We start from the raw sequence: 27,786 nt of genomic DNA, 5'->3' as shown, positions 1-27,786 counted from the left end.
ACTTCCAGAGTCTTCCCCGTCTCTGCTGACAGTAACTCCAACTTTCTACTTGCACACTCCAAAATCTTGGGTGTCCTCCTTGACTCCTCTCTCATTCCCAGATTAATCCATTAGGAAATGCTGCAAAGTCCATGTTCAGAATGTATCCAGATCCAGTCACTTCCCACTCTTTCCACTGCTCACAGCAGTGGAAGCCATGGCCTCCTCCAGCCTGGAACCCTGCCCTGGTTCCTGCTGCTTCCCCAGGGCCTCCCTCGCCTTTTGCCTCCCAGTTCTGCTCTCAGCACAGTAGCCACAGTGATCCTTGTAAAGGAGAAGTCATACCATGTCCCTCTCCTGCTCTAAGCTGTCTTGCAACTCCCCATCTCACTCAGAGCAAGGGCAAAACCCTTCTAACATCCTCCAGGCCTACATGGTCCGGCGGTATTGCTCTCCTGCAGCCATACTGACCTCCTCACTCTTGCCAGGACACATAGACACACTGCTGCCCTGGCACATTTGCACTGGAAGCCCCTGCCTGGAAAGCACTTCCCCCAAACATCTTTGTGGATAATTCCTCATGTCCTTCACATCTTTCCTCAAAGTCACCTTCCCAGTGAGGCCCACAGTGACCACCCCAGTTAAAAAAGCCATCTTCCTTGTTTCCACCCCCACCCTCTGGATCACCTGCCCCACTGCATTTTTTCCATGGTACTTACCACCTTCTAACATAAACACTCTCCTTATTCACTATGCTTATAGCACAAAGTCTGTCTCTTCCCACTACAACATATGCTCCACAAGGCCAGCAACTTCTGTTTTCACTTCTACTTTTTATCTGTTTCACAGATGCAAAGATAGTATGTGATACATCCGGCACATAACCAATATCGGTTGAATGAATGATCAGTGTAGAGCACCTCCATATTCTAGAGACAGTATCTTTATTAACATAACCTCAGGCACATGCTGTTTCGTGGCAGCAACAGCACAATGTGCACTCACATTGACATCAATGCCACTTGTACTTTTCTCACAAGTGTTGCTCTCCCCTCCCTCTTCTTCCATCCCTCCCTCCCACACCAACCCTCCTGCACACCACAGCACACATTTGTCTCTTCAGAAAACAATAAATGATCTTTGACTTATGCGTCCTATTTCCCAACCAAATATAAATCTAAATTAGACTCTGTTTTATACATCATGAGCTTGGACTGGAGCCAGCACTAGGATGACTGGAGCTCAGGGCCAGGAGAGAGGGCAGGCTGCAGAGCAGGAACATCCCAACAGGATCTTATCTAGGATGAGAAATGATGGGATCCCTTCCTCTCTGCTAATTCCAGAATCTGGTTCCTTTGAGAGGTTGGGACAAGGTGGAAATGACAATCAAGGCCTAGAAGGAGGCAGAGATGGACGAGCCTGAAAATTCATCTCTGGACACCAGAGACGCCTCTTTGCAGGGGCCACTGGCCTTGTGAGGACAATGACAGGCCAAACAACTCTAGCTGCTGTCAGAGACAGGGGACACCCAGAGGAGAATGAGACCACAACTTGTACACAAGAACAAGAACAAGAACAAAAACAAAGAAACAACAAATAAACACCCAAAAGTGGGGCTGAAGGTCAAACCCAAGCCTGAGCCTAGGCTGACCCGGCCCCAGGAAGCCCTCACTGTCCAGGGTCCTGGAGACATGACAAAGACCAGGTGATGTCTGAGTCCCTGAGATCACAGGTGCTGGTGGGACAAAGTTCTACTTAAGGGACAAGGACAAAGGAGCGGAGAGATGACCCAGCTGAGGAGTGACTACATCCCACCCCACGATGCACTGAGCACTGAGTGGACACAGGTCCCATCCATGCTTGGCTCCTCACAGCCTTCTCCTGTCCCCACCTGCAACAGACTCAGCACAGCAAACATATGGATTCTGGAAGGTTCTCAGTGCTTCATTCCTTTCCTCTCTCAAATTTTTGGAATCTTCTCCTTTAACTAACCCATTTATCCCTCATGGCAAGAATTTGAAAAAACAAATTGGTATCTAGATTCTTATTTTCAATAAGGAAGTAAGAAGTTGCAGCTCAGGGCAACAGGAAGGTATGACAGGGATGGAACCAGCCCCGCCTCTGCGGGAACAGGAAAGTCAATCAGGAAAGAGAACAGAGGTCAGTGAGGGGAGGGGATTGTGGGACAGACCAGTCTCCCTACCTCCTCACATTATGCTATTAGGAATGCAGACACATTCAGATGCCCTATACAGAGATTCCTGAAGTCACAGTGTGGGGTGGGGCAGGAACAAATCTTGCATCACTCAGTCTCCCACAAGGCAGCTGTCTCACACTACAGAAGAAAATAATTTTGAACAAATTTAAGCCAGTTGCTGTAATTGGTGACATTCTAAATGGCCCACCACATGCTCAAAATGTCCCAGCCAAAGAATCCCCATAACTCAGTCTGTTCCCTCTGCCCCAACCCCTCCCATTTTAGGCCCTCCAGGGTCTCACCTTTAGGAGGAATGAGAGACACATCAGAGTCCTTGGCACTGTCACCACCTGGAGTAGAACAAAACAGAACTCGGTCAGAGCCCACAGGAGATGAGACTAAGGGAGGAACTCTGGGGTGGGTGAGCTCCCTCATGGGCTCCTGTCTACTCTATCTCAGGGATCACCCCCCTCTCCATACTTACTTGTAGACTGAGGGTAGCTCCCTCTTTTTCCACCTGTGGGAAGAAAACATCCTGTGAGAAGCCAGTAAGCACGCAGGGCCATGAGGTCCTAAAGGAACCACCTAGTCCTGAACACCAGAGAAGTTTCCAGGACTGTGATAACAGACCTAAGGGAGGATCAGGAAACCTAGCAATGGTACATGTGTAGGCACAGGACCAACTGCCCTCCTGGAGGTCTGTCCTCATCAACAACCTTCCCCTTTGACCTGTGACTGCTGGGAGTCAGGTCCCCATCACCAGACTCATCAAGATTATAAATCTGTCCTTCATTTCCACATGTGCTTTACTAAACAGTGTCAGCCCCAGACTAGGAAAGCACATGTGGCTATGGATGGGACTTCCCATTAATGAGGCAGGACAAACTTCTACCTGGGCTTGAAACCCCAAGTATGACAAGAAAACTCAGATCCCACCCCTTCCCTACCTGAGCGCTTCTTCCTCCACATCACAGCTCCAGCCACCACAGCTCCAGTGACCACAGCTCCAAGGAGAACCAGGCCAACAATGATGCCCACAATGGTGATGGTGGACTGAAGTGGCGGCTCTGGGGAGGGAAGGGAAGGTGAGGGCCCTGACCCCAAGGCCTCAGCCCTGACCCTGCTGAAGGTCTCCAGAAGGGCTCCTGATTTCCCTGAGAAGAGGCTCTGAGCCCACGGCTCCCTCCTTACCCCATCTCAGGATGACGGGCTCGGGCAGCCCCTCATGCTGCACACGGCACGTGTATCTCTGCTCCTCTCCAGAAGGCACCACCACAGCAGCCCACTTCTGGAAGGTCCTGTCCCCTGCAGGCCTGGTCTCCACAAGTTCCATGTCCTGGGTCAGGTCCTCCCCATCACGCTGCCAGGTCAGGGCGATCTCCGCAGGGTAGAAGCCCAGGGCCCAGCACCTCAGGGTGACCTCATGGTCAGAGATGGGGTGGTGGGTCACCTGTGTTTTTGGGGGGTCTGAGGAGAAGGGTCATAAAATTCAGGAAGTTTGCATCTGTCTTAGTCCACTGAAGTAGGGCTTATGTGACCATCTTGAAAATGGACAGGACAATTAGGGAAGGGAGCACAAAACCCAGACACCAGTCTGGACACAGGCTTCTGGGATAATCTCTTATTGTTTGGAAAGTTCTAGAATCAGAGTGAGATGGCCCAGTGTAGGAGGCAGGTCTTTGATAGTGGCTGAGTGACTCAGAAAAGTTGGAGTCAGACCTCAAACACACTGGGTGTGGGGCCGAGAACAAGGCCTGAAAGATTCCCAGAGCTGCTGCCAGAGTCAAAGGGAACCACTTGTCACTTATGTCAGGGAGGGTTTCCCAGTCCATCTCTGGAGGCTGGATCCCTTAGTGTCCTTGAGAGGAAGGCGGGCCCTATGGAGGAGTCACCCTCTGGTACTGGAACTGAAAATCCAGTTGGACTTAGTCTCCTGACCCACAGGACAGGGGTGTTCTGGTGTCATCCTATTGTCTTCCAGTCCTTGTAGAAGGCCCTCAGCGCAAGGGGACATTAAGGAGGTCCCGCGGCCCCTCGTACCTATGTGCTGCAGCATCTCCTTCCCGTTCTCCAGGTGTCTGAGGAGCCACTTCACACACTTGTCCTTCACGTAGGCCTTGTGGCGCTCCAAAACACCACTTGCCTCCCACTTGTGCAGGGTGATCTGAGCTGCTATGTCTGCCACGGTCCAGGAGTGCAGGTCCTCGTTCAGGGTGAGGTAGTCATCACCGTCATAGGCGAACTGACTGTATCCATGGAGGAGGCGCCCGTCTGAGTCCACGTAGCAACCATGCATCCACTGGAAGGTGTGAGACCCTACCCCATTCCCATGGTCAGTCCCACCCATTTAGCCCCACCTCAGTGGCCAGCCTTTCCCACTTAGCCTTGTTGTGCTGGCAGCCCCACCCCCACCCCAATTAAACCTAAACTGAAAAAGAAACCTAGGGAAAGTCCCTGCAGGCTCTTCCCTGGTGGAGAGGCCAGTGGGTCCCGCAGTGTTGGGGTTGTGGAATTGAAAAAAGATGGAGTCTGTGATGTTAGGGCACTAAAATGGAGCGAGGCAGATATGAAGAGAGGAAGAAATTCCTCCTTCAGGATGAACTCTTGAACTCATTAGATAAGTGAAATGCTTCTGCAAGTCTTCTTAAGGACAGTAAGATCTTGGAGATGGAGACCTCATTCCCAAGGATGATAAGGTTATCAGGACAGAGACCTCCTTCTTATCAGAGTCATCATCCACATTCCTAAATTTAATGCTCTGTTTCAGCGGACCTTCACTTCCATGATTACCTTGTGCCTGGAATTTGTTAAAGGATATTCCTTCCCTTTTTTTTCTTTGCCTTTGTTAGCTCCGACTACAAGGCCTTCCTTCGCCCTTTCAGAGGTGGAAAACACAATTCAAAGGCTACTTGAATTTATGTTTTCCCCAGGCTACAGTCCTAACGAACCCTGAATAAACATCTTTTTGTTTAATTTACCTTATAATCGGTTGACATTTCTTGGTGTAGATAGTAGGATCCAGAGCGACCATTCTGAATCCCCAGTGCAGCCAAGGATGTGTGGAAGATACCTCCAAAGAGACCACCAATTTAGATGTCCCCACCAGCAAGCCTGGAAATCTAGTGGTGAGTCCTGGATCTGAATTTCCCAATTTTTAAGGTTGATATTTAGGTCAAACTGATCTTTACTTGGGTATTTCTGGTTATAGTCAACTCTTCCATTTCCGAAGGAAGATTCTGTATCTGCTTAAGGCAGGAGGTTCAGATTCAAGGATTTCTTTTTTGTCCTCATGCCTTTGGAGAGGATTCTGTCCTCATCTTAACTAGGGAGAGGATTCGTGTTTAAGGACTTTTCTTGGTGAACGTTACTGTAGCTTTAGTAGTTTTTTGTCTTATTAAAGTGGCCACATCCTCTTACAATTCAAAGTTTGGCCGTTCTTGATCATCAGTGCAGACCCCTTAACTTCTCCTGTCACCCAAATGAGGGTCCTCTGAGTCTGAAGATAAGAGACATTGCTCCTTATGACCGCTTTTGGAGTGTTTCTAGGAGACTAGAAACCTAGCAGAAGTGTGAGAACTCTGTCTGTGACATGCAGTGGTTTCACAGGGCCTCTCAATCTAAGATTATACCTGTTCCTGGGTCACAAGAAACTTCATGAGCTCATCTGGGAGCTACAAATAAGGGACTGGTCATCCTAGTACCTTGAGCAACCTGACACTGCCTGGTGTCCAGGATATTCTGAGATGTAAGAGAGAGACCAATGGCCCATGGGGACATTTTGGGAAGTGGTCCTTGCAAGCAGCCCATACCCAACCGAAAACATATACCTTCCTGCCTTGATCAACCAAGAACAACCCTCTCTAAATTATAGGGAGCAACTGTTCCAGAACAACCATCAATAATCACCCTCTCTTGGGAACTCCAGCTGGTTTTATTTTTAAGAACTATGGTCTGTCCTCTTGTAAATTTTTGTCCCAGTGGACTGATAATTCTAAAGATGATTTAAAATTACGTAGCCACTTTGGGGCACCTTTGAGCTTCCAAAACTTGTCTTTTTGTGCACTAGATTTGAGAACTGTAGAACAGACAGATTAAATGCAATCTTTAGTCTATAAAGAATCAAGTGTGCCACCTTCTGGCATACCTACTTAAAAGCCATGGTCTTGAAAGCTGTAAATATTTACAAAGAACAGCAAAATCTTACTAAGCTTCCTTTGTGTCCTGAGAGCTGGCATGGTAAGCATCAGATTGGGGTCCCCAAAATATGGCTGGAAAGAAATGCAGGTTGTATCCTATTTGTGGTCAGAGACGACTGGACAGAAATGTGGGTTGAACTCCATTTGCAGCTAGGGTCCTACCAACTGCCACCAGCCTCAGGGTAATTACATTGGCTATTAGAAGGAATGTTCCAATTACATAAGATCATTTAAGAAGTATACTTAAAAGCAAAGGCTTCAAAATTCCAAAATAGCCTTATTGAAAGTTGTGTTACAAAAAGCTAATGAAAAATTAAATTATAAAAGGTCCCTAAAAGAAAAGACTGTATAAAAGTCTATTAAGTTATGGCTTTACAAATGCCCCCATAATCTACCTTCAAGACAGGGCCCAGTATGAGCCTCTCCCAGAGTTAATGAGATTGACAGATTTTCGGGGAAACTGCTATGTTATTCCATTAAACAGTCAAGGGGAGACAAAATTAAAAATAAATGGAGTTATTTAATGCTGCCAGAAATATTTACTGTTTGCCTTGGCTGAAACTTGACAAAATATTTGAAAAGATTTAGTAATTTATGATAAAAAATTTGGCCAAATTAGGAGGTGATATTCAGAACCTGACAAACATTTTTTAACATAAGCCTTCTTCTCTAAGTTAAAATAAGAGGGAAAGAAGCAAATTAAGGATGGTGTAGTTGGAGAGGTAGATAAGCTATGATGTTTAAGTTACAACTCAATTTCTGAGGATTTGAGAGCTCCTGCACACTTACCTTACAAACCTTTGCAAAAGCGGAAATTCAGTTCTGGAGGCAGTCCACATTCCACCCATTCCCTTTTGCCAATCCCAAAAACCTCCCCTATTTTACTCAAAAAGCCTGTAACCTTTCCAGGAACTGTCATCTAGATCACCACCAATTCCTTAGCAGATAACCTTAGTTTATTCTATCTGCCACAAACACAGCTTGGATGTAACTATTCTTTCACAAATCACTGAGTTTTACACTGTATCCTATTCATTGCAAAAATTTAATGAAAATTATTTAAAGTCTCTACTTGCATCTATCTATATATCTATGTATTTCTATATAGATGCATTATATATAGGTGATATTTTTCTACCTTGTAATAGCATAACTTCTAAAAGAGCTCTATTTAATTGGCTTAAAGTAAGTGTTTATATAAATTATTTCTAAACGTAATAGGAACTAACCCAAATGTTGTTCAAGTTAACGTGATATAAAATAATCTTTGATAACTGAAAGCTTATTTAAGTTTGTTAGTTTGATTGAAATAGCATGTTTTCAGAGTTATCAGCACTGGATATGATGCAGACATTCAGCCTTCATTCTATCTCGGTTAATAGTCAAATAAGCTCATGTTATCTCTGTTACAAACTGTGCCAGCAAAAATAACTTAGACTGATAGATGATTTTGTCTAATGTCTCGTGAAGTTTTTGTAGGCAACTAAACATAATTATTGAAAAAAGTAAACTAAATAGATATAAATGAGATAGGAGTTTATAGATAAAACTTTTAGAAATAATTACATTTTATGGCATATGTATCTAAAATAGCTTCCAAAATCTCTTTGGTAACATGAAATTTTGAAGTTGTGCTGGTTAAATTAAATGACAGAAAACTCATTGACTAGATTATTTTCAAATAGGATAAAATACTGAAACATTGCTTGCTAAACAAGTCTGTGTTTACCTACTTTTGTCTTCTTATTACAGAGAAACTAAAAGATGTTTGGCTCTATTAGTAAACATGTCTTGTGCTTTATTAAAAGTTTTTGCTTTATGAAGCAGTATGTTCGTAGAAATTATGAAAAGTATTTATAAATTTGCCAAGCCATGGAATGCCAATGTAAAAGGCAGTTCATAATTGCTTACTTCTTAGTTTGCAGTAAAAATTAAGTTTTTTAAGTGTTAAATTTCTAATTAATATGTTTGATTACAGTCACTAAAATTAATAAGGGAAATACCTCTGTATACAAGGAAAGTAAGATATATGTTTTCAGTAAAGAAGGTATAAGGAATAGAGATATTTTTGTTTGTTTTGTTAAGAAAGTAAATTGTCCTAAAGTACTAGGAAGGAGGGAAGGCATGGGACAAATTCTGAATGTAAAAGAGAAAGTTATAGCAGATTTGTGAAAGAAGAACCCTGAGAAAAGAGTTCTGTGCATGGTCAAGGTGGCTAAGATTGAAATGAATTTAATTAAGTAAATGAATTTTAATATCAAAACTAAGCTGGTGCAAAATTAGAATTGTGTTCTCTCTCTCTCTTAAAAGCATAGTTTCCTTAGACTTTGTTTGCTCTCGATAGATTCTGAAAGGTTTTTCTTCACCTCTGAGTAAGTCTACCTAAAAGGCAAGGATTCTATGGTTTGTCAAAATAATTTCCTATGTTCAAAAAGCTGAGGTCTCTATTAAGACAGCTAAGGTTTTGTTGTTGTTGTTGTTGTTGTTGTTGTTTTTAACTGTTTAACTCTCTAGGAGTGCCTTTAACATCTTCTGTTGTTACTTGGGTTAAATGGATAACTAAGCATTGTTGCACAGTGACCCATGATCCTATTTGACCAAGTGTTTTAAAACCTTTTGATATTATTGACAAACTTCCCCAAAATTAAAATCCTAAATAAAGTCTTTCTTCTGATGTGAAAGAAACTGAGAATTTCCAGCAGGTCCCTGGGACTTCTCCAAGAATTTGTTCCCTTTTCCTATAAAGAGGGAGATACTAAGCTAATTAGGTTTATTTGGTACGTTAAATTGCATGGGAAGCATTTTCAAATAAACGATGATAAACCTTTTAGGTTATATTGTGTGGGTGAACGTTATTAATCCAAGTGTTTTAAAAATTATATAAAATTCTGAAAAATCTGACATGTCCTGGTATAATTCTAGTCATTATCTTAAAATGTGTGTTATAGATTTCCTTGTCAATTGCATTATAATCCTATCTTTAACCATGTCTTTTGCCATTTACAGACAGTTAATTGTTTTACTCTGATGCTTTCTTTCCTGCTTTTTCTCCCCAAATCCCCCCAGATATAGTTGTATATTTTAGTTGTGGGTCCTTCTAGTTATGGCATGTGGGATGCCACCTCAGTATGGCCTAATGAGCGGTGCCATGTCCGTGCCCAGGATCTGAACTGGTGAAACTCTGGGCTGCCGAAGTGGAGCACGTGAACTTAACCACTTAGCCATGGGGCCGGCCCTATACACTGATGCTTTTGTAAATATGTTTCATCTTCAGAGAGCTTCATGGAAAGGACTCTGATACTTAACTCCAGAATATAGGTTTCTGATGAACTTTTGGATCATAAAACTGAACTGGATTTAAAGAAATCTTTTGTCTTAAGCTATCAACAATTGGTAAGCTATACCTTTGTAAACAAAGATGAAACATTTACTTTTTTCCCTTCCTGATCCCTCTAGAATTCAGAATCTCTCAGTTAGTATTCTTATTTTCACTTACATAAATAATCAGGCCAAGTTTTTAATCTAAACAAATCAGTTTTACTGTGAGTATCTTTGGTAAAAATTGAGTGTAACTGTGGATGGAAAAGTCATGTTGCACCTTTGTAGATGCTGGATTCTAGTCCTGTTAATTGTCTTTGAGGTTTTGTTATACACCTACAGAGTGGACTCCTCTCTAAGGTATTGCCTTTTGGTCTCGCCCACTGCTTGCAGTGTTCTCTCTGGAAAACGTGAACTAATCCCACATGGGATGGTCACCAGCAGATCAGTGTCTATTGGTCCACAACCTTCTGCTGATCCCTTGTTGTCTTACGGTAGTATGACCACCTACTGTAAGTCTCTAATGTTTTATATTCAAGGCTATCATCAACAGAATTAAGAAGCTTTCCTGGATTTTAATTTAAAGGATCCTGTTGGTCACAGTCTAGAGCCTGGTAACTGGGTGTTCTGGAAGCAACATCAGAAGAAGACAACTCTTGAGCCTCATTGGAAAGGACCTTACCAAGTGCTCCTAACCATTTACACTACTGCAGATCTGGAAGGCGTTTAATCTTGGAGATACATCTCACAGCTAAAAAAATTTCCACCTGACGTCTGGTCCTGTAGAAACCCTGGAGACCTCCAAATGAAACTGTCTAGGAAGAGAAGCTGCTGACATCTGAGGCAGACAGCTGTCCCAAGACCCAGGGTCAGGCCTGTATATGTACTTCTACAACTATTTTAATATGAGCATTGTCATACTGTTCAACTGTCATTTAAGATTTTTCTGATTCTGTGTTTGTTTTTCCAAAACCATGTCTGAATGGCCGTCAGATAGCAATATCTTTTTACAGTGGGCTCATTCCTTCACTTTACACAAAAATCAGCCTAACTGCTGGACGTATGGGACAAACCTTCGGCCCTGGCTTCCACCTGGGTGGTTAGGTCGTTGCACTCTAGGTTTTCCCTTGGATGCAAGAAAGGATTTGCCCTAAGTAGCAAATGTCACTAATCTCCCTTTTCCTCAAAGCCAGATGGACTTGTACAGTTTTTAGTTAGCTGGCTTCCTACAGGCATCAACACATTTCTGTGGTCCAGATTACAACTCCTAATTCTATTACTACTTGAAATCTTTCTGTTGATCATGATATGTAAACTAACCACTGTTTTCTTTACTCACTGTTGTAAAACTAGCATTCAGGCCAACGTGATGGTCTGATGAAGACCAGAGCCAATATGTGCACTTGATTTCCCAAGTATTTACACATCTTCATGAATTTGGCCTTCCGTCATCTTGTCTGCCTTGTTGCTCAAACGTGGCTCTGCTTAACAATAAATAAGAGAATAGCTTTATAACCTCATTCCTATTTCCCCTCACTGAGGGACTAAAGGGATCCAGGTTAGGTGCCATCCACCCTGGTCACAAAGGACTAATAAAGATTGATTATCAATGTTACTATTCTAGTTGATTCTGATCAAAAGAGGGAGCCATGGAATGGAAAAAAGTTGGAGTCTCTCATGTTAAGGCACTAACATGGAGTGGGGCAGGCACAGAAAGGAGTAGAACAAATTCCTCCTTCAGGAGAGCTCTTGAACTCATTAAGTACCTGAAACGTGTCTGCAAGTCTTCTCAAGGACACTAAGATGATCTCGATGGAGACCTCATTCTCAAGGACGATAAGAATATCAGGACAGAGATCTCATTACTATCAGAGTCATCTCCCATATTCCTAAATTTAATGGCTTGTTTAAAGGGACCTGCACCCTCATGATTATCTAGTGCCTGCAACTTGTTAAAGGACATTCCTTCCCTTTTCTCTTCTTTGCCCTTATTAGCCACGACTATAAAGCCTTATCTTCTCCCTTTCAATGGTGCAAAGCACAGTTCAAGGGCTACTTGAATTTGTGTTTTCCCCGTGCTGCAGTTCTAACAAACCTCAAATAAACGTCTTTTTAAGTCTATCAGAATCTACCTCATAATCGGTGGATAGGGTGAATCTCGGACGAGACCAAAAACTCACATGGAACCGGCCTTTCCGTGGGGGTGGGGAATCGTGACCTGGATTTGGCTCAGTCACTAACCGGCTTTGCTAAGGTTGTAGTAGTCAAGCAAAACGTTAAGTTCCACTCGGAAATTCTGTGCAATGTCCTTGTAGTTCCGCGTCTCTTCTTCCCAATACTGCGGCCCCTCCTGCTCCATCCACGGCGCCCGCGGCTCCATCCTCGGACTCGCGGCGTCGCTGTCGAATCGCACGAACTGCGTGTCGTCCACGTAGCCGACGGCGATGAAGCGGGGCTCCCCGCGGCCGGGCCGGGACACGGCGGTTTTGAAATATTTCATGGAGTGGGAGCCTGGGGGCGGGGAGGAGCTGAGACCCGGCCCGACCCTCCTTCCTGACGAAGGTCCTCGGGTTCGAGGATGATGGGGCTGGGAGGGGGGCGGGGGGTAGGGGCTCGGGAGAGGGAAAAGCGGAGACGGGCGGGGACTTAGAGGCGGGAAGAGGAAGGGGTGGGTAAAGGGAGAGGTCAGGACGGGGCAGGACCGAGATGGGAGGCTCTGGGCTAGTGTCAGCGAAGACGCGCCTTCCCCGAGTGCCCTGCGTCCCCCCCGCGCGGTCCCCTCGCTCTGCCCCCCGCAGACGCCGCCTCCTCCCGACCCAGCGCTCACCAGCCCAGGTCTCGGTCAGGGTCAGGGCCCCCGAGAGCAGCAGGAGGAAGGTTCCAGGCGCCGTGACTCTCATTCTCAGGGTCTACAGAGAATCTGAGTTCTGGACGGTGGTGGAGACTTTGCAACTGGGAGCAGTGGAGACTCTGATTGGCTTCTCTAGAAACCGCACACGCAATAGGAGTGGGAACTGAGGCTTCAGGCAGGAGGGGCTGACGCAGGTTGTGAGAGGGGGAAGTGAAGCTCAGGGAGACGGGGACTCCCCAACACTGAGCTTTCCTGCCCCAGACGCTGCCCTCGGACCTGAGACCCTGAGAGCCACGTCCGGGGACCTGGGACTTTGCCCTGACCCCTCTCCTCCTGCACCGAGAGCTCTTTGTCACACCGTCTCCCTGAGTCCTGGCCCAGGGGCTGTCTGAGGAAACCAGGGAGAGACCCCCAGGCTGGGCTCAGCCCCTTTTCCTCCTCTTACTGGAATCCCTCTCCCTGAAATGGCCTCCCTGCCTCTGAAGAGCAGGAATCTAATATGTAAAAGAAGTGATTTTAGCCCCTCCCTACAGAAACGTGTCTACACAGCACTGCACGCAGACTCACAAAGCTCCTAAACTTTACTTTTCCAGACAGTACATCTGTGACTCCAGTTGTGTTTTAAAATTCTGTTCATTCTATAGCCCTGAGTTTGACTGTGTGAGTCCCCACAGATCCTCAGGACAAAGAAGCGCCTGAAGGCACAATGTGTTTCTGTATATTTCAACCAGGAGCACGGTACAAACTTGAATCAACTCAGTGTTGAAGGTGTTCGAGGCAGTCGAAATGCGCTTCACCAGTGCCCCCTGAATTGCCTGTTTTTATGAGTTATTCGCGTTAAGCAGTGTGCATATTTTATTAGGACATTTATTATTTCTTAAGCTGATTAACAAAAGGAGGCAATTAGTTTTTAGGCAGCTCCAAAGAATGTATTAAATACCAAGAATACTCTACTAGGTCTGTAGATATATTTATTAAAGATCAATAAAACAGTATGTATGTTTAGATCTGAGAATTCCACTGCTTTAGAATTCTTTACCTGTTTCTTTTCCTCACCCCTGCTCCTCCAGCCCTTCTCTCTGTCCTCTCACCCCTCAGGCCCTCTTCTCCCCTTAGTCTGCAACACCCTGTCACTCCTGAATTGTGGCACCAGCGCCACCTCCTCACCTGCCACCTGTGCACTGTTCTCCCCACAGAGGACAGCAATCCAGCTAATGTGAGTTACGATGTGTCATTTCTTTACTAGAATGCTCTAGTGTCTCCATCTCATTTTTGGGAAGCCTCTAGAATGCAATGCACATGAGCACAGTTTTGGCTTAGGACTTTGGGCCATTTGGGTCAAAGTTGTATCTCCAGCACATAAAGCCATTCCTGGTACATACTAAGCACTAAATTAGTTGTTGTTGAATGAATGAATGAAATATGATTGTATTAAAATGTAATTGCGCTACATAAAAATAATAACATGAAAAACGCAAAAAAGAAAACATTGTATTTCATGCAACTAGTGTGCATATAAGTTCATAAATTCATTCTAGTGGAAAAAAATGCTATGTGCTTATCTGCTGCACAATGAGCCCTGTGTATTAGTTTCTGTTACTGCGTAACAAATTACCAGGACTTAGTGGCTCAAAAAACACCCATTTATTTACTTATAGTTCCTTAGTCAGAAATCCAGGTGTGGTGTAGATGGGTTCTCTGTTCAGGGTCTCACAAAGCTTGGTTCTCTTCCTGAGCTCAGGATCTTCCTCTAAGCTTACACAGAGGTTGTCAGCAGAATTCGCTTTTTTCGTGTTGTAGAACTGAGGGCCTTCTTTCCTTGACAACTGTCAGCAAGGAGCCAGAGCAGGGCTGCTCCCAACACCTAGTTGTCACCAGCATTCTTTGCCATGTGGCCTCCATTTTCAAAGCCCATAATGGAGAAATTCCCTCACGTTGAGCCCCTCTCATGCTTTGAATCTCTTTGCTCAGGAAGAACCCAGTCCTTTTTTTTTAAAAATTTTTATTTATTTATTTATTTAAGATTTTATTTTTTTCCTTTTTCTCCCCAAAGCCCCCTGGCACATAGTTGTATACTCTCCGCTGTGGGTCCCTTCAGTTGTGGCATGTGGGACGCTGCCCCAGCATGGCTTGATGAGCAGTGCCATGTCCGCGCCCAGGATCCGAACCAACGAAACACTGGGCTGCCTGCAGCGGAGCACGCGAACTTAACCACTCAGCCACGGGGCCAGCCCCAGAACCCAGTCCTTTTAAGGACTCACCTGTTTAGGACAGTCCCACCCAGGAGAATCCTTCTGTCTTAAGGTCAACTGATTTGAGACCTTAGTTACATCTGCCAAATCCCTTCATAGCAGCAGCTACATTAATGTTTGAATAACTGGGGAGAAGGTGAGTAAGTAGGGGATAGTCATTGTGGACCATGATAGAATCAGCCTAGCACGGCCTAGTTCTTCCTTTCATGTTTAGTTGGGTCACAGTTGGAAATTGAAGTTCTAGTAAATAGATCATTGTGAATGGTAATAAAATGCATCCTGTCTATTGGCCATGGAAATGCTTCTTATATCTTAAAACCAAATGACATGTTTAATATTGCGTAATCAATTTAGAGGAAACAAAAATTAATTTTATTAATTAACAATAATTCACTCTCTTTTGGACGCTGTATTAGTTACGTACTGCAGCATAACAAATTACCCAACACCTGGAAGCTCAAAACAGCAAATCGGTATTATCTCCTGCAGTTTCCCAGGGTCAGCAATCCAGGAGAGGTTTACCTGAGTGCTCCTGGCTCAGGGCCTCTCTCCAGGTTGCAGTCAAGTGTCTGCCAGGGCTGCATTATCTGATGGTTTGACTGGTGTTGGATTTGGAGGAAGCATGGCTCACTTATATGGCTGTTGGAAGAGGTCTCAGTTCCTTCCTGGATGGTACCAGGAGGCCTCAGTTCCTAGACATGTGGGCTTTTCCATAAGGCAGCCAATGACAGCAGCTGGCTTCTCCCAAAGCAAGTGATCTGAAAGAGAGAGAGAGCAATCAAGATGGAAGCTGCAGTGTGTTTTATGTCCTGGACCCAGAGTCTCACACCGTTCCATCAGCCTTACTCTGTCAGTTGGCAGTGAGTCATTAAGTGCAGCTCACACTCAAGAGGAGAGAATTAAGCTCCACCTCTGGAAGGGAAGAGTATCAAAGAATTTATGTACATGTTAAAACCAAAATTTAAATTAGATATTGTTGCAGGATTTTGTAAATCAATGCTTCTTTTATCTAATTAATTTTCTTTAGTGCTTTTCATTTCTCTTTTGGAAAGTAATGATTAAAAGTTTGAGACAGAAAAGGAGATACAACAATATTTGTAAGGTTTTTTTGCAATTACCTTTAATAATAGTGTTCCCTTCAGTAAGTTGCAACAAACTTGAGAACACGTAGTAAGTGAATCCAATAGTTCCAAGAAGTGGGTGCCATAACAATAATGCCTTTAAAATAATAATAACTGTCTTTGTTTTTCCTTAGAAGTTTCACATTTGGGTTGTTAAGAATGTCAAAAATATTGGCTAATATACCAATTTTCTTACTGAAAATCATCTTCAAAAATAGTTGCCTGATGAAATTGCTTTGCAGTTAGAATAATATGAATCTCATACCTCAGTCTGTACACCTAGCTTAGCATCATGATAACAATTTTAGTGGGATGCAGTAGGCAGAATTGGTTAACTCCAATCTAGGAACAAAGTTTTCTAAAAAACTAGCTATTCAGTTGGCATCCAATAATGAATTTAACATCTTTCCTTTTGTTTTGGAATGAAATTTGATGGAAGTGATTTGGACACCAACGTGATTCTGAAAAGCACTGTTACTATGTGCCACTAAAGTTTTTTTTATAAAGCAGCTGTATTGTGTTTTCCATTCACACTTTCTATTCTGTCACTGGTTATCCCTTTCTAAGGTTTTCCAGTTTAGTTTACATTGATCAACAATGTGCTTTTCCATTTTTATGGAAGTATTTAATTCAGTTCCATATGAGATCAAATGCAACTAACACATCAGATCCTTCACAATATAGAATTGCCTTGCTCATCAGATTGAACACGGTATACCAGAAAATCCTAGAGTGCCAGTGAGTAAAATATCACATGAGCTATTTCTAGCCAATGCTATGTTTTATGGCATCCTGGCCCTCTCTCTCACATGGTTCATAACATTGGCTGTGGCTTTGTTCCAAGGTGGGCAGTTCTTGCTAAGGATCCTTGCAATGAACTTTGGTATTTTCTTTCCTCTTTCATTTTTAAAAAATTGATCAGAAGTGGTTCATAAGCTGCAATTCGAAAAATGTCAGCTTATCAAGAAAATACTCAGGCACCCACCAGTGGTGTAAGAAACAGAAGCTATGAAGCCACCATGGGTGTCTCCCCAATCCCATCCCCCAGATGTAACCTCTGTCCTGATCTTGTGTTTACTATTCCCTTGAGTTTCTCTAAAGATTTTACAGTAAATGTTTATATCCCCAAATCAAATATTATTTAGTTTTGCCTGTTTTTGAACTTCCTGTACAGTGAACTCGTACTGCATGGATTCCTCTGTGACTCAGCTTTACATAGGACAGTTATCCCTCATGGGTGAGGCTGTCGTTCATCCACATTTGCTGCTTAAGTTTTACATTTTATGATTATACCACAGTTTTTCTATTTTCCTTTTGCTACATATGTAGTTATTCCAGTTTTTGCTGTAAACACTAGTGTGCATGTCTTTTGTGGCAAATAGGCAAGAAATTCCTCAGAGTGTGTGATCAGACGGAGGATCGCTGGATTGTATGGGGAGTGTACTTTAACCATTCTAGATCTTGCTGATTTGGTTTTCAAAGCACTTGTACCGACTTAAACTTCTACCAAGAATGTGTAAGAGTTCATGTTGCTGATGTGATTGTTCTGTAATAAAAAGCTCAGCTGAAGAGGAGGAATGAATTGAAAGCCACTGCCTTGGCTGCAGAATCACCCAGGCATTTTCTTTTCAGATTCTATTAATAACTTTATTTGCTTTTATTCCATGTATGTTGGCATTGTACTTTTAGCATATAGGGCTCGATAATGCTTCCTTTCAGCATAACCACATAGTGTCATTTCGTATGTTTGGGTTCTTCCGTAATGAAAAGGAAAAAGGGAGGTTGGAGGTAGGGAGAGAGGGAAGGAGAAAAGATGAAAGAAAATAAAAGAGAAAATAGGAGAGGAATTGGAAACAGAGGAGAGAGAACATTTTCAAGTACAAGGAAATATGGGTGGGGTAGACTGATAAAAACTTAAGAGAGAGTTATTAGTTTGCTTTGTTGTATAATAAATTACCCTAAACCTTAGTGGCTTGAAACAATAAACATCTATTACCTCAAGGAGATACTAAAAAGACAAGCAAAATGGAACAGATGTTTGTGGGAGAAGTTGGATAAAGAGAGGATTTTACAAGTTGAAATAAGCAATAGGTCATTACTATACAGATGAAAATGATTCTATTAGTCCAAGTCCTCCAAGAAGAAGATGCCAAATGGGATTAAATGCAGCAATATTCTATTAGGGGAAAAACCAGTCAGAGAATATGGAGAGGGAGTCGGAAAATGCTAGGAGAGCCAGCAGAGGGAGATGCAAGTCCGATCTCAAGTGTTGGTCAGGAGAGAAGGTATGTAGGACTATTGTAGACACCAGGCAATCTAAGTGAAGTTGCGTAAGGACCCAGGGAGTCCTCAAGCCACAGTTGGCCATCAGAGGAGCCCCATGTCTCCCAGAAATGAGCCCGCTAGTGTCCCTGCTGTGACTAGTCATTGTCTGGGAACAGTCCATGGGAAGCAGGGTCTCTGCACAAATGCTGCCATGGATTTCAGAGCCCAGGAGTGGGGACCCTTGTGGCTTACCTGGGGCATGTGACATAAAACTTTGTACCTAGGGGTCTAGGCCCTCGGAACTCTAACCCTTCTCAGGGTGGGTTTCTGCATGTGTCCAGTCACAGTTACAATAGGGCAAGAGGGAACCAGGAGGACCCGAAGTCTATCACTCAGGTTCCACATGTATTCCTCCTGCCCCTATTGTGTGACACAGTCCCATCCCCTCCTGCAGATCAGGGCCGATTGCCTCTGCTTCAAGAAAAGGAGACTCATTTCCTTACCTCCTAGTCTCCAGGCACATGGAGTCCAAATTTCCTTGGTGGCAACCGTAATATGTATTTCAATGGGACCCTTGTCATGTCCCCTTATAAGAGCGCCTCCCTTTTGGTTTGGGAACCAGGACCTCCTATCCTGTACAGCCCAGAGTTGTGGAGACAGGAAGTAAAAAATGCCCCAGTGAATGATTAGAAGTGACGGTAAGTGGGGCCCTACCTGTTCCACTTCTTGGTGCTGGATCCACATTGTCTTCCTATTGAGAACACACACCACACAGAAGTCTCTGAATCAATAAATACACTGTGTCCTGTAAGAGGTAACCCCATCCTTCAGGACATTTGCTCAAAGCTGGTTCTTCAGTTGTGCCTTCAGAAGGTCTGTCCCAAGTCTGTGTGGTCAGCAGCCCCTGGATGGTGCAGATTGTGATATGACCAGTGGATCGCATGGTCCTGGTCCATCCTATACCTCCTTCACAGTGAAGTGTGTTCCCTGGTTGGATACTATGCTAAGAGCAACTGCAATTCTGTGGGTCTTGTTCTCTCAATATCTCAAATAAGTTAAACATAGCTTGTGATTAGATATCAGATTAGGGCCACAATTTTTGTTCTGAGTGGAACTGAAAAGTAATGGGAACATGTCCATTTCAGTGTGTCACCTAATGTGACCCACGGTGTCTTGCAAACAGCCCTTCATCTTCTACCTTTGTCAACTGTCAGTTGTTCCACTCTATGCTTTGGAGTTCCAGACAATTCAGACTCTTGAAGTGCCTCACATTCAGATACAGGGCAAAAAGGCTAATATCTCTGTCTTAGTTTGCTAGGGCTACCATAACAAAGTGCCACAGACTGGGTGGCGTAAACAGCAGCAATTTATTTTCTCCTAGTTCTGAAGCTAGAAGTCTCAGATCAATGTACCAGCTGGGCCTTGTCCTTGGTTTCTTCTGAGGCCTCTCTCCTTGGCTTGTAGATGGCTGTCGTCTCATCCTAACTCTGCATGGTGTTTCCTCTGTGTGTTTCTGTGCCTTAACCTCCTTTATATAAGGACATTTGTCAAATTGAATTATGGCCCTCTTTAACCGCCTCGTTTAACCTTAATTACCTCTTTAAAGACCCTATCTCCAAATGCAGTCACATTCTGAGACACGGGCTTAGGATTTCAACATATGAATTTGGAGGGACACACTTTAGCCCACAAAAAAAGGGATTTTCCCTGGCAGTGCATTTTCTAAGGAATAAAAGAGAGTGAGTTCCTTTGGCTGAATTCTGTCTCTTGGTATTTTGAAATTTTGATTTTGAGATAAAAACCAAAAATGGAGAGCCAGAGTTTTGTTTTACCCAGAAGATGAGCCCTCTTTAAGTCTGGCATCCCAGGATATCAAGGCCAAGTGCTGTGTAGGTCTCCAAAGTCCTGATCACACTGTTGCAATTCTGGTTCCATCTTTTTTGTTTTGTTTTAGTTTTTCTTTTCATTTTAACTTTTTAAAGACTTTGTTCTTTCAGAGCAGTTTTAGATTTCGAATGAAACTTGGAGGCAGGTACAAAGATTTCCCATATTCCCTCTGGCCCCACACATGTATAGCCTCCCCTATTGTCAATATTATTCACCAGAATGATCTATTTTTTTTTATCAAGGATGAACCTAGATTGACACATTGTATTCACCCAAAGTCCACAGTTTATCTTAGGGTTTGCTCTTGGTGTTGTGCATTCTATGGGTTTGGACAAAAGTATAATGACATATATCCATCATTATAGCATCACATAGAATGTTTTCATTGTCCTAACAATCTTCTGTGCTCCACCCATTCATCTCTCCTTCCCCTGACTCCTGGCAATCACTGATCTTTTCTTGTCTCCATAGTTTTGCCTTTTCCAGAATGTCATTTGGTTGGAATCATACAGTACGTAGCCTTTTCAGACTGTCTTCTTTCACTTAGTAATAAGCATTTAAGGTTTCTCCATGTCTTTTCAAGCCTTGATGGCTCACTTCTTTTTAGGACCAAATAATATGCCATTGTCTGGATGTATCACAGGTTATTTATCCATTCACCTACTGAAGGACATCCTGGTTGATTCTAAGTTTGGGCAATTATGAATATAGCTACTATAAACATCAGCATGTAGGTTTTTGTGTGGACATAAGTTTCAACTCTTTTGGCTAAATACCAAGGAGCACAATTTTTGGATCACATGGTAGGAGTATGTTCACTTTTGTCAGAAACCAACCACCAAACTGTCTTTCAAAGTGGTGTACCATTTTGCATTCCCATCAGCGCTGAGTGAAGATTCCTGTTGCTCCACACTCTCGCCAGAATTTGGTGCTGTCAGTGGATTTGGACAAATTTCCTCTGCAATTTACTTTCTAGAGGGAAATACACTGAAAATCCAGCTCATTTCCGGAAACCGAATGGGATTAAAAAGTCAAATTTTGCTTTCAGTGAACGCACAGAAATCAAAATACAACATCTCAGGGATTGAGGAAGTACAGACCTATGTCTTTCTAATGTGTGTGATTCCTGGGGCAAGTGTTTGAGAGTCTGAATTTTCCAAAGAACTTATTTACTGAGCAAGTGTTTATACTTCTTGCAATAAAGTCAGGGGAAAGGGAAGCCACCTTGCAACCAAGTGAACACAGATGAGAAGATGAAATGAGGTATTCTGGGAGAAATCAGAGAGGGCGTTTTTCCTGAGGTGTCCTTGTTTTTAGGGTTCTCATTAACAACATTCTTGGGGGTGTAACCACAGCCTTTTTTTGTGAGGAAGATTGGCCCTGACCTAACATCTGCTGTGAATCGTGCTTTTTGCTTGAGGAAGATTGTCACTGAGCTATCATCTGTGCCAGTCTTCCTCTATTTTATGTGGGATGCTGCCGTAGTGTGTCTTGATGATTGGTGCAAGGTTCGTGCCCAGGATCCGATCCCGTGAACCACAGACTGCCGAAGTGGAGCACACGAACTTAACCACTACACCACCAGGCAGTCCCCAAGCAAATCCTTTTTTAACAAATCCTAAATGAGAAAATCATTGAAAGGACATTTAGCAAGTGGTTGACACAGGGTAAATGCTGAAACATCCATGCTTGATTCAAAGATAGTGATCATTCCGGGATGACTGAGTCTCCCATGTGTCAATAGGGAGGTGAGCCAGGGACTTTTCCCAAGGACCAAAAAGAAGAGCTTCTGGGAGACAAGGGCATCTCATAACAAAGCAGAGGACTGGGCCTGGTGTGTGTGGATCACAGGTGTTTGTTCCTGTTCGTGATCCAATGCTCAGCACCCATGGCAGAATGTGGATAGATTTCAGCAAATATATCAACTGGACAGATCAATGAGTGCAGGTGTGGGCCAACAAGGAAAATTCTGTGACTTCTGTTGGGACATAAATTTAAAATTTTTGATGTGTTTACTTTGCAAAGGTCAGTAGGTGAGTGGTTAGATGGATGGATGGATGAAGGAATGGATGGGTGGGTATATTCACATGCTGTGTGAGTGCCTTTCTACCTCTGTCTATGTCTGTCTCCCTGACCTTTGTCTGTCTCTTTCTCTGTTCATATCTGCCACTGACCCTAATAATCATCCTTCCTCATTCATAAGTAACTGGAGTGAGTAAAAACCTTTTACCTTCTTTTATAGGATCTTGCCTGTGTATTGTGTTTTTGGTCATACCACAGAAAAAAGGAAGAAATCTGTGAAAACTAGCATAAGTAAAACAGATGCTTCTGATGTGGGGCACTGAGAAGATGTGAGGGACTGAGGCCTCTCGGGGAGACCAGGGCTGTGCTTCACCTTCAGAGTGAACCTGCTCAACGTAGACAGAGAGCAGGAAAATGCCCACACTAATTGTGCCCTTGCTGATTCAAACAGAGGGCTCTTTCTCCAGATCCTTCTGTGTGTCCTTCAGTCTTGGCTGTCTATGTTAAGGTTACTAGTGTGAAAAAGGATTTGAGAACTTCCAGCAGAGACTTTTGGTCTCTTTTCATTGATTTCTCTGGACTTTCAAAAACACAGCTAGAGACATAAGAAATAAAATTGTACATAATTCTTCTGGAATTTGCTAAAGTCACTGAACATTCTGTAAATGCCAGAGCTACTTTTTTGGCAACTCCATAAAGTCAATTATGCCCAATACGGAGTGAACTTAGGCATTGGATGGCTTCCTTCTGTTTGGATTCCATGTGGACCATATTAGCAAGAGTTCCAGAGACAGATTTTGTTGCTCCACTATTGAGCTCATGTTTCAAGACAAGGAAAGAAAGTCTGGCCCCTGTGGAGTCCAGGACTGCTCAGAAGGAATCTTCATCCTCACGTAGATGTCCAACACCCAGATCAGACACCTTTGCCCCAGAAGCCCACAGACCTCCTCTTCCTAGAGCTGCTTGTCAGAATCCAAGAGCACAGAGTGGCAGTGCCCCTGTGTTGCCACAAGGCTAAGGACAGAAGACCCAGTTCCCCTTTCTCCTCCTCAGTCAGGACCTCCTCAGGTTCTCCTTCTGCTCCCATCCCTTGGAGAGGGCTCTGCACAGAAGGGGGTGTTCAGATCGCAGGTCAGGCTGAGGGCCTGTTTAGCGTTTTAAAATCTAGGTTGAAGGTGTGACGTCAGCAACATGGTGGAGTGAGCAGTTTTCTTTGTCTCACTCCCTTCAAACTACAACTCATTGGACATTCATCAGTCAATGAAGGATATCCACATAGCATCTCAGGATGCCTGAGAGACCTGTGCTGCTGTACATTGGAAGGTGGACAGACTTCCCCCCGGGAGGAGGTGGAGATTGGTGAAAACTCTCCAACCCCCAGACAGCCTGGTACCTGCAAGCGACTTTCTTCCAGTGGACATGCTCATAGCATCGCCATGCACCAAGGGCAGGCATGTGCTTGCATCGGCGGAGCGACAGTGGAAACAGGTGACGACAGCCCTACCTAAGCCTCCCGTGATTGCCCCTAAGCCAAGTGGGAAAATCCATGGTCCCACAGCAGCTGCAGGGAAAGCCTCTACTCAGCATTAGCAGAGAGACCCCGCCCAGCATTCAGAATGCTGGGATGCCCTGGGGCAGGAGGATACTGGGCAGTGCAGCAACCCGCCAGCTGCCTCTGACTCATGGTCTCCTGCTGTGGCCCAGAGGGGGCAAGGAAGACCAAGTGAGTCTATGTGAGTGGGAAGTGGCAGGTTGGAGTCCCAGCAAGCCTTTTCTGTGGGCCAGGGGGAAAATCCACAGTCCCACAGCAGCCACAGTGAAAGCCTTTGTGCAGCGTTAGTGGAGAGGCCCTGCCTGGCAATCACAAGGCTGGAAGGCCCTGAGGCAGAAGTAGCACAGCTGGGTGAGCTAACCACAGACTGCAGTAGATACCCATAGCTCTGCTGTGGCCCATAGTGGACAAGTGAGATCTTGTGGGCCCTGATGGTGACAGAGCTGTGAATCTAGGTGAACCTTGCGCCGGCCACTGTGAAAGCCCATAACACTGCTGCAGACCCTAAGGAGGGAGTGTGTCTAGGTGGTCTGTGACAGTAGGCACCAGCAACCTGAGGCCCCTTTGCAATTGTCCCCACAGCTGGCAAGAGACCCCACAGGACCACTATGACCATGAGGAGGGGCCCAGGTCCGGTCAGGAACAGCTGACAGAGATCCTGGTCAGTGCAGATTAAACAGCTGCCCCCCCCCCCCACTCCAGTAGAAGCAAGTAGAAGCAGTAACTAAACTCTATCTCTATGCAGAAGCACAAATCCATGCCATCAAGCAGTATGAAAAAATATATTAAATCTCCAGAACAGAAGGAAAATGACAAGTACCCAGAAAACAATCCCAAAGACACTGAAATCTATAACCTAAATGATGATGAATTCAAAATAGCCATCATTAAAAAACTCAATGAGTTAAAAGAGAATACAGATAGACAACTCAATGAGTCAGGAGCTATGTCACAAAAGAGCTAGATACTATAAAGAAGAACCAATCAGAAATATTGGAGATGAAGAACACAATGGAGGAGATTAAGAATAATATGGACTCTCTGAACAGTAGGGTCGATAATATAGAGGACAGAATTAACAATTTGGAGGATAGGAATATAGAAATGCTGCAGATAAAGGAGGGGAGAGAACTAAGACGAAAAAGAAATGAAAAAACTCTCTGAGAAATATCTGACTCAATAGGAAATGCAGCATAAGGATTATAGGTATCCCAGAGGGAGAAGAGAAGGAGAAGGGGGCAGAAAGCCTGTTCAAAGAAATAATGGCTGAGAATTTTCCAAACCTGGGGAGAGAGATGGAACTCCATGTTACAGAAGCTAATAGATCTCCAAACTTTGTCAATGTAAAAAGACCAACCCCAAGGCACATAGCAGTGAAGCTTGCAAAAGTCAATGACAAAGAGAAAATACTAAGGGCAGCAAGGCAGAAGAAAATAACACACAAAGGAGCCCCCATAAGGCTGTCAGCAGATACCTTACAGGCTAGAAAATAGTAGAATGATATATTCAAAACTCTGAAGGACAAAAACTTGCAGCCAAGAATACTCTATCCAGCAAAAATATCCTTCAAATATGATGGAGAAATAAAAATTTTCCCAGATAAACAAAAGTTAAAGGAGTTCATTGCCACAAGACCTCCCCTACAAGAAATGCTCAGGAAGACCCTCATACCTGAAAAATCAAAAAAAGGATAGGGGTTACAAAACCCAGAGCAAAGGAGATAAGTAGAAAGACAAAATCAGAAAGTTGCAGCTCTCCATCAGAACAGGTTAGCAAAAGTTAAGTATAACATTAAAGATAAAAGGAAGGGAAACACCAAGAATGAATGTAATCTTACCATTTTAACCGCAAACTCAAACATAAGAAGGAAGAAAAAAAAATCTGACAATAATAACCTAGAAGGGGAAGAGGAAGGGGATGGAATGGCTTAATCTAAGGAAATAAGAGGCTATCAGAAAATGGACTATCTCATCTATCAGATGTTTTATACAAACCACATGGTAACCACTAAACAAGTAACAAGAATAAAGACACAGACTACAAATAAGAAGAAAGCCAATATAGAAATCTACCTACCTGAATTAGTAGTCCAAAAATCATGGGACGAGAAACAAAGGAAATGCAAGAGAACTGGAAAACAAGTGATAAAATGGCAGCGTTAGGCCCCCACATTTTAATAATCATGCTAAATGTAAATGGATTGAACTCTCAATCAAAAGACACAGAGTGGCAGGATGGATTAAAGAACAAGACCCAACAATATGCTGCCTCCAGGAAACACATCTCAGCCCCAAAGACAAACACAGACTCAGAGTGAAGGGATGGAAGACGATACTCCAAGCTAATAATGAACATAATAAAGCAGGTGTCACTATACTTATATCAGACAAAGTAGACTTCAAAGCAAAACAGATAAAGAAAGACAAAGAGGGGCATGATGATAAAAGAACACTCCACCAAGATGACATAACACTTATAAATATATATGCACCCAACACAGGAGCACCAAAATATGTAAAGCAACTATTAACAAAACTAAAAGGAGACATCAACAACAATACAATAATAGTAGGGGACCTCAACACCCCATTAACACCAATGGATAGATCATCCAGACAGAAAGTCAACAAGGAAATTATAGAATTAAATGAAAAATTAGACCAGATGGAATTAATAGATATATATAGAACACTCCATCCAAAAACAGCAGGCTACATGCCAGGAGCCGTCAGCCTACAAATGAAGCCTCTGCCTTGTGACACGGTCCAGGAGAGAGATGAGGGGATGCATAGTGACCCTCAAGGGAATCTACCAGGCTGCTCCTGCAACAAGTCTCCCTGGTACTTTTGACTTTCCTGCTTCTGCTCACTCTGTTCTGCACCTGGGGTTATTTCAGGGGAAGTCAGCCCGGCCCTGACAATGAGAATGATACAATGCAATATTCTAGGGAAAGTTCTGGGGAAAAACATCTTTTAGGGAAAGAACATTCTGACCTGTCCTTTGGTCGGGTGAGGCAGTGGGAGTGGAGAGGGAACAAAGAAATCTGTGGGCCCCACAGATCTCTCTAGGAGGATGGTGGTTGCCATGGTCCATTAAGTCAGGAGGCTGCTGGGGTGGCCTCCTCAAAGTAAAGGATTGCAGAAGCTTGACTCTCCCAGGCCTACACACAATCCAGATACAATTGCTCTTAGGACTATTGTCTACCTTGCAAAAACCTGCTTACGTGAGCCAAAAATATGTACTGGGACTGTTTCATGAAATCATCCTTGCATATCCTGAGCCCTATATAAATCATACATACACAAAATAAAGTTAGACTTGGACACCACACTCCTTGTCTTACTGCCTCTTCCTTCACTGATGCCGTCCATCCCTCAGGAGACCTGGATGTGGCTGGGGCTGGACCCCGGAAAGTGGCACCCGAACAGGGACCTGAAGGGTAAGTTCCCACCTCTTCTTGGGATGGATAGGATCCTACCCAGGGCTGGAAAGAAGAGCCCCCTTTAGCCCCTCTCTGGAAAGGGAGAGTGAGGAAAGGACAGAAGGGTAGTAGGTGTTAAGAACTTTGAGAAGTTTTAGCCCCTCTCCAGAAAGGGAGAGTGAAATAAGGTTAGGAAGAGTAAGAAATATTAAGAACTTTTGAGAAGTTTTGGGCCATACTGAGTCTAAAGAAAGAAGGCTCTGTATATAAATAATAACATGTATGCTTGCAAATAAGACATAAAAGCCTCTTTGGGACAGATATATAAATTCCTACATTTTGTACAAGAACAATGTCCCTGGTTCCCCGAAGAGGAAACTGTTAATTTGGAAACCTGGATGATAGTGGGAACACAACTTAGAAGCTGATTTTCTTTATAAAGAGGTTATATCAACTTTGCCTAAGTATGTTTTAAAATGTCTAACTGGGAATACTTCCTTGTGCAACATTATAAGAGCAAGACCTGTTAAGTCCTGGCCCTGGGTCCTGTCACCACGCAGCAGCTCTGACTGCCCATGGGTCCTGTCCCCATGCTATTCCATGCTATTCTCTAAATAAAAGAGCACTGCAGCCAAATCTTGAGAGCCCAAGAAATCTTTCTTTTGACTCCTCGGCTCACTGACCCCGCATCATTTCTGGTGGCCCGTATAGGGAACTTGCTTCAT

General features: G+C 43.7%; 1 protein-coding gene across 7 annotated transcripts in view; it reads right to left on the bottom strand.

Annotated features, from left to right (window-relative positions):
* Positions 1–12,673, bottom strand: part of LOC123287558 (saoe class I histocompatibility antigen, A alpha chain-like) — a 50,272-nt gene extending 37,599 nt beyond the window's left edge. For 4 of the 7 annotated variants that reach the window (XR_011505111.1, XR_011505110.1, XM_070515325.1 and 1 more), the window contains exons 1-7: positions 12,518–12,673; positions 11,932–12,201; positions 4,217–4,492; positions 3,368–3,643; positions 3,124–3,243; positions 2,661–2,693; positions 2,479–2,526 (exon numbers count right to left, since the gene is read on the bottom strand). Coding sequence is in view for 4 of the 7 variants with exons in the window: in XM_070515325.1 (XP_070371426.1) it covers positions 2,479–2,526; positions 2,661–2,693; positions 3,124–3,243; positions 3,368–3,643; positions 4,217–4,492; positions 11,932–12,201; positions 12,518–12,590 (1,096 nt within the window). In the remaining 3 variants the exon portion in view is untranslated. Of the gene's footprint in view, positions 1–906; positions 2,315–2,478; positions 2,527–2,660; positions 2,694–3,123; positions 3,244–3,367; positions 3,644–4,216; positions 4,493–11,931; positions 12,202–12,517 lie in introns of those variants that run through there. The other 3 variants (XR_011505112.1, XM_044775002.2, XM_070515323.1) reach the window with 3 other exon arrangements.
* Between the last annotated feature and the right edge of the window lie 15,113 nt (positions 12,674–27,786).

Source organism: Equus asinus, chromosome 8, assembly GCF_041296235.1.
Source record: "Equus asinus isolate D_3611 breed Donkey chromosome 8, EquAss-T2T_v2, whole genome shotgun sequence".
Taxonomy (NCBI): Eukaryota; Metazoa; Chordata; class Mammalia; order Perissodactyla; family Equidae; genus Equus; species Equus asinus.
The sequence above is the reverse complement of the archived record's forward strand: the minus strand, read 5'-3'. Positions and strand labels throughout refer to the sequence as shown.